A 12,339-nucleotide genomic window follows, 5' to 3' on the forward strand; every position below is an offset into this window, starting at 1 on the left:
GAATCAGACAACTTTAAAGGGGATGGACTCCAACAAAATATGTTTGGTCTCAGTGATATCCCGCAGCCACTGTTCTCGAAATCGAATCTTTCCTGGTCTGTAGAGGAAGGGAAAAAACAATGCACACATACACACAAAGCTTTTATGATCAAATAAAATGTTGAGGCAGGAATTCCCTCCTTACATTCCCAGTGAGTTTGTTAGGCCTACCTAAGAAGTCTTTTAGAGAACTTCTATACAGTAACATGGGTTGTTACACACGAGCTAATTCAATATGACCTTGGTGTGGTTCTTTATCAGGAGTGGGAGTGCTGAAACATGATCTCACTCTATAGCTGAGACAGGTTCCAAACTTACAGCACTCCTCCTGCCTCAGCTTCCCAATTGCTGGGATTATAGACATGGCTATAACACATAAAAGGGGATTATATCATCCATAGTAATTTTAGTATAATTCTGAAGTTTCCCTGAAGAAGACTGGGGCTGTAGCTCAGTTGTAGAGTACCTGCCTGGTGTGCAAGGCCCTGGTATTGATACCCAGTACCACACACACACACACACACACACACTGATACCCAGCACCATATGCTTAACACACACACATACTGATAGCACCATACATACACTGATACCCAGCACCATATACATAACATACACACACATACTGATAGCAACACACACACACAGATACCCAACACCACACACACACACACACACACACACACACACACACACACTGATACCCAGCACCATATAACCATATACATAACACACACACACTGATATCTGATACCATACACACGCGCATGCATACACCCACTTTGAAATTTCTATAGAAATAATAGACATAACTCACTTTCTCCCACCCTGTTCTTTCAACTAATCCTTAAGTTTCTAATTAGTGAAAAAACATTAAAAAAAAACCCCAATTTTCTAGAGTAACGCTAGAATCCTCCTTTCAGTCCATGCTATAGGGTAAGTAGTCCAAAGATGAAGGGGGCCCTGCTTGTGTCTATCTGTGTCTGTGGGCCTGTTGGAGTTCTAGAATGTGACAACCTTTATCTTACCCATTTAGAATAAGTCTCCAAATTTTAATTACCTTTGAAGTAGTGCTGAATTCTCAAAGATGTAAGAGACATCAACAGGCATATCCTAAGAGAGAGGGACAAGCGAAAGCCTTGACCAAGCACGATGATGCTTAATCCTCCCATTCTACCCTTATCTACATGTATATACTTGCATTTTCAGGGCCTGTCTTTATTAACTGGGAATCCACGAGATCGGAGACAAATGGCAGAGGCTTGGGTTCCTCGATAACAGCATGAGGGGCTGGAAATGTTTTGTTTTGAGGCAGGGGTTTTACTACGGTATGTATACTGGGATTGAGTACCTAGCTGCAAGTAAACCTCTCACTACGACGTCTCTCTTGAGTGCTAGCATTGTAGGTGTGCTACCACAGCTAACAAATGTATTTGGGTTTTAGAGACAGGGTCTCATGTAGCCCAGGCTGGACTCAGTAGGTACAAGATTGGTCTTGAACAGATCCTCTTGCCTCCACCTCCCAAGTTCTAGGATTACAGTTGTTGGCTTCTAAGCCTAGCTCCAACAAATACATGTTTTCCAAAGAGGAAAAATTATTTTTGAGCTGGGCAGTGGTGGCGCACCTTTTAACCCCAACACACAGGAGGCAGAGGCAGGTGCATCTCTGTGAGTTTGAGGCTACCCTGGTTTACTGAGAAAGTTCCAGAACAGCCAGGGCTACACAGAGAAACCTTGTCTCCAAAAATTAAAAACAACAACAAAAGAGAGTTATTTTTGGGCCCTGGTTTTAGATTCTTTCAGTTGATGATGGTAAGGGAGTGTCGGAGCAGGAGGTATGATTTGTTTGTCTGTACATACAGGTGACAGGAGACAGAACTGAACCAGGTCCTCTGCAAGAGCAGTAAGTGCTCATAACTAAGCCAGCTCTCTAGCCCCACAAGAAGTACATTTTTTTTTTTTCGTTTTTCGAGACAGGGTTTCTCTGTATAGCCCTGGCTGTCCTAGAACTCACTCTGTAGACCAGGCTGGCCTCGAACTTGGAAATCTGCCTGCCTCTGCCTCCCAAGTGCTGGGATTAAAGGTGTGCACCACCACCACCTGGCTAAGAAGTACATTTTTGTTTGTTTGTTTGTTTGTTGTTTTGTTTTTCGCTACAGGGTTTCTCTGTGTAGCCCTTCCTGTCCTGGAAGTCACTCAGTAGACCAGGCAGGCCTTGAACTCAGAGACCACCTGCCTCTGCCTCCCAAGTGCTGGGATTACAGGTGTGCACCACCACTGCTTGATAACCCCACCAATTTTCACCTTCAGAATTGTGCTTAGGATTTTGAGCAAGCGTCTTTTCTCTAGGGCCTTGTAGCATGATGTCTGGTCTTGCTTAACTTCACCAGTCTTACCACCTCACCTCCCTCACTGAGAAAGGGAATAGCGTATATATTAGATATAGCTAGAGCTCATAGGCCCTTGCTTAGATATAAGTCTCTACGGTGTGCTACCTAGGGGTTTTGTTAAGAATGTATTGTCTCAGCCAGGCACTGGTGGCATAAACTTTTAATCCCAGCCCTCAGGAGGCAAAGGCAGGCATATATCTAGAAGGCAACCTGGGCTGCAGAGTGCCTTCCAGGATGGCCAGAGCTACACAGAGAAACCCTGTCTCAAACAAACAAACAAAACCCCCAAACAACAACAACATAAAGAATGTATCATATCTAGCACTACCTAGACTTGCTGAATCAGAATCTTCATTTAACAAGATCCTCAAATACTTTTCATGTTCTTTGAAGTTCCAGAACCACTTTGGGGACATTTTAAACAAAGGACTAGAGGCTGGAGAGATGGAACAACTGTTAAGAGTGCTCCTCCAGAGGACCTGAGTTCCTAACACCTATGGCAGGCAGATACAGAGTGTGTGAAGTCTTCTTTTTAGCCTTTGTGTATGGCAGCTACACCCATATACACATACACACATGTAAATAATAAAAATAAATCTCCCCCCTTCCCTTCTCACTCTTGCTCTGTCCCTGCTCGCTCTGGTCCAATGGTTATTATTATTATTATTATTATTATCTGTAAGTACACTGTAGCTGTCTTCAGACACCCCACAAGCGAGCATCAGATCTCATTACAGATGATTTTGAGCCACCATGTGGTTGCTGGGATTTGAACTTGGAACCTCCAGAAGAGCAGTCAGTGCTCTTATCTGCTGAGCCATCTCAGCAGCCCAAAAATAAATCTTTAAACACAGTGATGGAAAGTCACTTTAAAAGGCTCTGGCTGGCTGGCTGCTACATGTGGGAAAGAATAGAAGGAGAGAGACCAGTTACACTATTGAAATAATCCAAAGGAGTGGGTAGGATCCTGTACATATTTTCCTAATGGGAGGGATGAGAGAGAGAGAGAGAGAGAGAGAGAGAGAGAGAGAGAGAGAGAAGTCAAGGAAGATGCCATGGGATTCAGCCATCAACTCAGACAAAAGACTTGAAGTGGGTAGGATGTGGGAGGGAGAATCAAACAAGACTGGGAAGACAGCTCAGTGGTAGAGCACCTGCTTAGCATGTGAAGGTGAAGGTCCTAAGTTCAACCTCCAGACGTGCAGAAACAAAATCAGCTTTAAAAATGGTCGGTGAAAATTTCACCGAATATCGACATATGCTAGAGATTTGGAAATCACAAGGTTGAAGTGACATTAATGTATCTTATTTATTGGGTTAGGGTTAGGGTTAGGGGTTAGGGTTAGGTACACTATGTCACCTAAGCTGGGTATAGATACTTTTTTATAAATGGGGTTTTTAGTTCTTTTTATTTTATTATTTTATGTGTATAAGTGTTTTCCTGCATGTGTGTTTCTGTACTGCACATGTGCCTAGAGCCAAACAGGGTGTCATATCCCTTTGGACTGGAGTTAAAGATGGTTGTTAGCTGTCATGTGGGTGCTAGGAGTCTAAGTCAGGTCCTGTGCAAGAGCAGCCAGTGCTCCTAACCACTGAGCTATCTCTGGATTTTATTTTTACATTGTGTGTGCACACGTGTGTGTGTGTGTGTGTGTGTGTGTGCATGTGTGTGTGTAGATGGGGGGTGCTTGTGAATGTCATGGAAGCCAGAAGCCAGAGGCCTTGGATCCTGTGGAGCTGGAGTTACAGGTAGTTATGAGCCATGTGACATGGGTACTGGGAACCAAACACAGGCAGAGCAGTAAGTGCTCGTAACTGCTGAACCACTTCTCCAATTCTGCCGTTATCTCTTAGGTTCAAGTGATACTCAGCCTCCTGAGTGTTGAGTGTAGAGTGTGCACTACTGTGCCCAGCTTGGGGGTTTTGTTTGTTTTTGTAATGTAGATCTTGCTGTTTCCCGGGCTAGTCTGTGAATTCTAATGATTCTTCCATTTCAACTTTCTGAGTTAGTGGGACTGTGGGCATGCATCTACTTACCCAACTCTGGGTGATATTTAAAGTCACAGGACTAGATCAAATAACCAAGGTAGTTACAGAGAAGGGGACTGAGTGTTGGGACATTCCAACATGAAGGTATTAGTATGTGAGTCAAACACACTAGTACACGCTGCCAAGAAATGGCAAGGAAGACACAAGTCATATTGGGAGAGCATGTTCTAGAAACCAGATGCAAAGTGTTGTGGAGAATAGAGTTATCGGCAAGGTAAGTGCCGGGTCAAGTACGATGAAGGCAGAAACATGTCTATTAAGAAGTTTCATGTGCTAGAGATACAGCTCAATGGCAAAGGCCATATGCAAGGCTTTGGGTTCAACCCTCAACAAATAGCTTGAATTCATTAGAGCCAGCATGGTGGTGCACAGCTGTAATCTCAGTACTGGGAAGGCTGAAACAAGAAGGTCAGGATTTCAGGGCCATCCTTAGCTATCTAGGTAACTAAAGGTCAGAACATGTCTTCATAAAACCTGACATTTTGCAATGGGGGTTGGGGGGAGGAATCAATGATGCCCATGACTAGAAATGTCACCATTGCTGAATCTTAACCAAAAGGCCCAGGAAGCAAAAAGAAGAGCTTACCGGAGGTTTGCTCTTGTTGAACTTGATGGTGAAGTAGGCGTTGGCACTGACTCGTGCCAAGGGTCTCACGGCAGTAGGGGCGCTCCAGCGCACCCGATAGATATAGTGGAAGGAGTGAACTAAGTCTTTCTTCTCTATAAAATCTGCATAGTACACCCAGCGGTTTTGAAATTCCCACGTCTGTTTCATAGGGAAAAAAAGGAAGGAGAGAGAAAGCTTACCAAGAAAGAAAATCAGGCTCAGTTCAACAAAGACACTACATAACACGGTTACAAATTCTGAAACCTTGACATTTTCTTTTTTTTACATTTTGATTCAAACTAGAACCCACCTCCTCTTATTCCCGAAGTAGAGGAGAGATGGAATAATTGCAATGCAAAACTCAATTGAGATGCGCTTTGGACTGTGGTGGAGGCAGAGGGGCAAGGGTTAAGGTATGCATGGACAGACCACACTTCTCCACAGCCTCACTTGTGATGGAATGGGTGTTCTGCTTACCCTATCCCAGGAGACCTAAGGGTTGACTAGAAGGTAACGGACTCAGTTTCAGCCCTCTGGAAGGTTGGACTGACTTCATTTGTTGTGATGTGTGGTTTATAAAACAAGGACCAAGTGCTGGGGAGATTTCTCAGTGAAGGCACTTGTTATGCAGGCCTGACGACTTGAGTCAAACGGCCAGGATCAATGTAAAAGGTAGAAGGAGATCTGAACTAACTCCGTGAGGTTGTCTTCTGACCTGTCTACATGTGCATTGTGGTGTGTGCACATGTACATGACACCTCTCCACATACACTCACACAATAATAATGTGTAAAAGTAAAATAAGACCAGGAGAGAAATAAGTCAGCCAATCGGGTTATCCACATGCCTTCCAAAGGAAGTCTGGGGGATTGCAGCTCAGTAGCAGAGTGTTTGCCTCATGTGTGTAAGGGCCTGCCTGGGTTTGAATCCCAGTAGGAGTCTTTTTTTACTTTTTCTGACAGGGTCTCACTATATAGCAGGCTGCCCTCAAACTCAAGACCTTTCCTCCTAAGTGCTGAGATTACTGGTATGTCTCATCACACATGGCTGGAAGAGTCAGTGTTCAGATATTAAACTGAAGAACTTACAGTGTCTCTGCTGTCTAAACCTATTCTTGTAGTTGAGATGGGGATAGCCAATTCAAATGAACTATATTATTGACAGAATCAGCAACCATTCAGAGCCAGGTATACTGGTATAGGCCTGTAATCTCAGCCCCTGGGGAGTGCAGGCAGGGGGATTGGGAGTTCAAAGTTATCCTCAACTATCATTCCAGGCCAGCCTCAAAAAATCGAGGGAAGGCTGTGGAGATTGTCAGGGATGTGCTTTCTGCATAAGCATGAAGACCTGAGTTCAATTCCTAGCACCCACTTTAAAAGTCATGCATGGTGCTGTGTACTTGTAATCCCAGGCCTAGGGAAGCAGAGACAGGCAAACCCTTGCCCAGAAAAATCTAGCTTAGTTAGTGACTGAGTGACCAGTGAGAAGCCCTGTGGTGGGGGCTGGAGAGATGGTTCAGTGGTGAAGAGTACTGACTGTTCTCCCAGAGGTCCCGAGTTCAATTCCCAGCATCCTTATGGTGGTTCACAACCATCTGTAATGGGATCTGATGCCCTCTTCTGGCAGGCGCGTGTATATGCAGCAGAATGCTCATAAATTAATGAATTAAATAAGTAGGTAAGTAAGTAAATAAATAAATAAAAAATCAAATAAAATAAGCAAATCAAAAAGTGGTGGAGGTTGGACAGATCTAAGGAAGAGCACAAAGGTAACCTTTGACTTCTACCTAGGCATGCATATATATACACAGTCTACACAAACATCCTGTTCATTCAGTTCTTTGGTCCTTCCCAATTCACGTACATTGCATCGTCTTCATTCATGTGTGTCCTTTCCTACTGTGGCTCACATCTCCCCACTCCTCTCTGATCCTAGTAGCACTGCTCCATTGTAGCTTTGATTGACGCTCACCAGACTCTGGGCAGAAGCCTCCTATCTGTACCCCATTGTCCTCAACCCCACTTCCCCAGACCACCCTGTATAGTGAAGCCAGGGTTACTTTCCTCAAACCTAGTCTCAAATCTACCAGCACAACTCTGAAGCCTTCAATAGCTAATTGAATGCCAATGAAAGTAACAATGTCTCACTGTGTCATTTAAGATTTCCCACGGTCTAGATTAAAAAAATAGGTAGATGTTTTTCTTCATGTGTATGTGTGTGTGGTATATGTTGCAGGTGTATATACATTTTTATAGGAACTTATGTATGCCTGGGTTGTGTGTTGGAGGTCTGAAGTAAGTATCTGGAATCGTCCCCAATCACTCTTTTACCTTATTTTTGAGGTAGGATTTCTCAAGGATTCAATCCCACAGCTAGCCCTGGCCAGCTGGGTCTTGAGATTCACTGCCTCTGCCTTCTAAACTAGAATTACAGGTAGGCATGGCTACTCAGCATTTATGTGGATTCTGAGTAGTCAAACTTCAGGCCACTTGCTTGTGTATATGCTTTAAACACTGACCCATTTCTCCATCCCATTACATTCACAGGATAGCCTGTAGTCCAGACTGGCCTTGAACTAACTGTATAGCTAAGAATGACTTCAAACTTGTAAACTAGCTGCCTCTACCTCCCAAGAGTTGGTATGATAGGTGTGTTCCAACACATCTTCCTTACACAGTACAGGAGAACAAACTCGAGGCTTTGTATGTGCAAGACAAGCACTCTACCAACTCTGCTCCATCCCGGGGCCCAAATAAGGTAAGAGCTTCCACCTTTGTGTCATACTTTTCTCACCAAACTAGAACTCTTCACTGTCCCCTAACATCTACTTGTTTATCATAGATCCAAGGTAGAGTGGTTTTGTTTGTTTTCGAGATGCACCAGGGTGGAGGTGGGGTCTCATTATGTTGATTGACCTGCTCTTGAAATCCTGGACTCAAGCAAGTGTCCTGCTTCAGCCTCCTTTGTGTGTACAACTATGAGCAATTACAGTGTACCACGCAAGAGCCTGTCACTTCTTCGGATGCTCTAGTGACAGAGAGATGAGAAGTGGGGAAGAGGAGGAATTGGTTCCAAGTTTTTCAGGCCCATGGCTTTAAAAACAATAAAGCAACCTGACCTTTTGCCTCAGGTTATTTCAAACTCATCTCCAATTGGCCATTTCTGTCAGAAGAGAGAAACCGTGCTCAGTTTGTTGAGATTGGGGACTGTGTCTTCTCTCATGGTCTGTATGAAATCGTTCCCTTTTTCTGTTTTAAGATAGGGCCTTATTATATATAGCCCAGACTGAACTCCAATTTGCTATGTAGTCAGAAATGACTTTGAATTTGTAACTCTCCTCTGCCTCCAAAGTACTGGAAAGAAAGGCATGCCTTGTTTCTGCAGTGTGGGGTAAACCCAGGACTCAGTGCATGCGTGGCAAGCTCTTCACCAACTGAGCTATATCGCCAGACACTTTTTGTTTTTGAAATAGAGTGTCATGTAGCTCAGAGTGGCCTTGAACTCCTAATTTTCCTGCCTCTCCCACACAAGTGATGAGAATTACAGGCATCTACCACTCTGCAAAGAAGCCTGGCAGTCACCTTCCTGTGCTCGGGTTTCCTCACCCATTCTCAGTTACTCAAATTTGTGTCCAGTGAGAATGTTTGTCATGAAAAAATTTTGTAGCACTAGAATAGTTCCTAGGGAATTCTAACCAAGACACTCACTTTTCAGATGAAGACAGTGGGGCCTTAGGCCTGGACTGATAGCCAAGGGCTTCTGGGCAGTGTTGTCAGTTCTGAGTTTCTTCCTCTCTGTTTGCTTGTACTGTACTTGTATCTTCTATGTGAACTAAGGGAAACTTCAGACATTCAGTTCTGCTATTTCTATAAGTCAACCTCTCCCCCTTTTATGAATGTATGGGCAATGGATTTTTTAAAAAGATTTATTTATTTATTTCAGGTATGTGAGTACACTGTAGCTGTCTTCAGACACACCAGAAGAGGGCATTGGATCCCATTACAGATGGTTGTGAGCCACCAAGTGGTTGCTGGGAATTGAACTCAGGACCTCTGGAAGAGCAGTCAGTGCTCTTAACCGCTGAACCATCTTTTCAGCCCTGGGCAATGGATTTTTATGTCACTCCAGTGAGTGGATATTTTCCTTATGTTTTGTATTTTCTTTATATATAACACACCTTCACATACTCACTAATATGGTACTAGTCTGCCATAGATGGCTTAGCTCATTCTATGTTATTGGACACTCAAAAACAGCAGGTACCCAGAAGTACATGCACAAAACAGTTAGCCATGGCAGGTGACCTTTAGAAGAATAAAACTGTCTTGTGACCTAGCTGGAGCAGTGGCACAAGCATGTCAACCTAGCACATGGAAAGCTGAGTCAAGAAATAGGAATTCAAGTCACCCTCAACTACATAGCAAGTTCAAGGCCAGCCTGTTTCAAAACCTCAAAAGAAAATAGGTGGGAGAGGGGGGATAAAAGGAGAGAATGAGATGTGGGGACAGAGTTTAGAGAGAAGGGAGAGAATAAATCCATGCATGTGCCCAACAAGGACTTATTGAGGATCTACTATGCTAGAGGCCTAGGGCAGAACTGACCAGAATGCTCAGGGTATAAACTCAGGTTGCAGTGTCTTAGGTAGCGCTCTTGACTGAGACTCCTAAGAGAGGAGGGAATGAAGGGGAAAAGGTGAGGTGTTCACAAAGATCTCGGAGTAGAGGGAGGAGCAAACACCAAGGTCCTGGTGTTGGGGCGTGCCTGACAGCTGAGGGACAGCAAAGAGGCAGCCATAGCTGAGGGAGAAAGGTGAGAGGGCAGACGTTCTGTGATGGGAACAGCAGGCCACTCATCACCTTGGGCCTTACAGGCCTCTGACAGGGTTCCCTTTGCCATTTATTCAAAACAGCTGTCCCTTTGGCAAGAGAAACATTTGCCCCTTCCCCTGGCCCATTCTGGTTTGAGTCAAGAGCCCTGAATGCAGTGAGCAGGGTGTTTGCTCAGCCTGTAAAGAAACTCACACTAGAGCAGGATGTTCAATATCCACCCACGTGGCTCCTTCCCAGGGTGCTCTCGAACCCTTTCCTACTGGAGACACTGTGCTCGCTCATTCCCAGGGTGCTCTAGAAGCCTTTCCTACTGGAAACACTGTGTGGTATCTAGTGCTGTACAGAGAATGGGTGACTCTTCCCTGCTTTTCCCAGGGCCACCCCACCATGATCGCCAGGGCCTAGCAAATTGTCCTTGGGGCTGTAGGCTTGGGCTGGCCTAGGTGACTTCACTTTCACTTTCAACTTCACAGAAAGTATAGTGAGAAGGGATTTCAAGCCATTCTTCTTCATCTACCCATAATGCAAAGCAACCATGGTTCTACTGCCCAGAAGCCACCTAAAAAGGTCAGAGCCAGACACAGTTCGTAGGTTGGGGAGGATTGATGGGTTTCCATATCATTATCATTACCATCTTGGCAATATATTCCAAAGTTACAGCAAAAAGGCTATTGGTCTCAGGGGTGGCATGGTGAAAGTGGATCAGTAATAGGAGGAATGTAAACATGCTTAGTGCAAGAAATGCTGTCCGTTCAGTCTCCAACACTATATAAAGACATTTGACCCACTCACAGCCCCTGTTAGCCTGAACGTACTAATGTTGGAAGAAAGCTATTTTTGAGATGCTTCTCTCTTCTTAAGCCAGCAGGCTCCTATTGAATATATCAGCACAAAGGCTTTCGTGGAAATAGCAATTTCCTTGGGCAGTGTACAATTAAGATGATACAAATGCATGGCAATATGGCTGCAGTTTACTCTTTCAAAGATTTTCCCACCTTGGGGTTGGAGAGATGGTCAGTGATTAAGAATGCTTACTGGCTGGGGAGGGGGTACACTCTTTTAACCCTAGCATTCAAGAGGCAGGGACAGATGAATCTCTGAGTGTCTGAGGCTAGCCTAATCTACATAGCAAATTCCAAGCTAGCTTGAGTTACATAGGAGATCCTGTCTCTCAAAAAATTAAAATAGGGCTGGAGAAATGGCTTAGCAAGAACACTGGCTATCTGGGTTCAATTCCCAGCATCTGCTTGGCAACTCACAGTCAACTCTAATTTTCAGGGCATCTGACATCCTCTTCCAGCCCCACAGGCACCAGATATACACATGATACACCACACACACACACACACACACACACACACACACACACACACGAAAAATACTCATACATATAAAATAGTTTTTCTTTTTAAAGAAAAGAATATTACCTTAAGGGTGTATAATGCTTTAAAAAATAAAACAAGTAAGGAAAATTTCCCATCTTGATTTTGGAATTTACAAGAAAACTATGTTTACTTATTTTAATTGTCTATGACGCCTCCCCTTTGGTTTTCATGACCTTAAACTTATGATCAGTGGAGGATCATTTTATATTGTTGCTCACACTCTTGGGTATCAAACTGGAGTGACCAAAGTTACTTACTGAAACAAACTTTTCAATTTGTTTTCGACCCTTTTCTGCCGTGAATTCCCCGTGAGTGAGCCACTTGATGTTCTTGATGGGGTTTCTGGCTTCTGGAAACAAGGCATGAGTTTATTAGTTGCCTGATAGTGTGGTGATACGGTAATGAGACAATGGTTTTAGTTGTACAAACCTGAAGCCTACCTTCCACAAACTGAACAGCAGCAGCCAGGACACCCTCAACTATAGTCCGAGCTATTTCACTTGCCCCGTCGTCTTTTTGCTCTACAACTAGAGGCTTTTTCTCTTTTACCTCTGGCACAGTTTTCTTCTCTTTTACAGCTATTGCGCGCGCCTTCTCTTTGATCTCAGACGCAGCCTTCTTTACTTTTATCTCTGACGAAGCCTTGCTTTGCTTTAACGCGGGCACACGTGGTGGCACTTCCTTCTTTCCCTTCAACTCTGGGATCTTCTGTTTTACTTCTGGAGCAACTGGCACAACAGGCGCGACTGGCGGGACTGGCGCGACTGGCGGGACTGGCGCGACTGGCGCAACGACTGGAGCGACTGGAGCGACTGGCGCGGCGACTGGCGCGACAACTGGCGCAACTGGCGCGACTGGCGCGACTGGCACAACAACTGGAGCGACTGGCGCAGCAGGCGCGACTGGCACGACAGGAGCAGCAGGCACAATATGCGCAACTGGCACAATGTGCGCAGCGGGAGCAACATGCGCAGAGGGAACAAAATGCGCAGCGGGAACAATATGCGCAGAGGGAACAATATGCGCAGAGGGAACAATAT

At 44.6% G+C, this 12,339-nt stretch overlaps 1 protein-coding gene across 1 annotated transcript in view; it reads right to left on the minus strand.

Moving 5' to 3' along the window:
- Positions 1-3: 3 nt before the first annotated feature.
- Akap14 (A-kinase anchoring protein 14) overlaps positions 4-12,339 on the minus strand; it is a 13,001-nt gene continuing 665 nt past the window's right edge. Inside the window, exons 2-6 of the mRNA XM_028773141.1 lie at positions 11,740-12,320; positions 11,557-11,648; positions 5,065-5,244; positions 1,100-1,152; positions 4-97 (exon numbers count right to left, since the gene is read on the minus strand). Coding sequence (XP_028628974.1) covers positions 4-97; positions 1,100-1,152; positions 5,065-5,244; positions 11,557-11,648; positions 11,740-12,320 — 1,000 coding nt within the window. The remainder of the gene's footprint in view (positions 98-1,099; positions 1,153-5,064; positions 5,245-11,556; positions 11,649-11,739; positions 12,321-12,339) is intronic.

The sequence above is a fragment of the Grammomys surdaster genome, unplaced genomic scaffold, assembly GCF_004785775.1.
Source record: "Grammomys surdaster isolate TR1022 unplaced genomic scaffold, NIH_TR_1.0 222, whole genome shotgun sequence".
Taxonomy (NCBI): Eukaryota; Metazoa; Chordata; class Mammalia; order Rodentia; family Muridae; genus Grammomys; species Grammomys surdaster.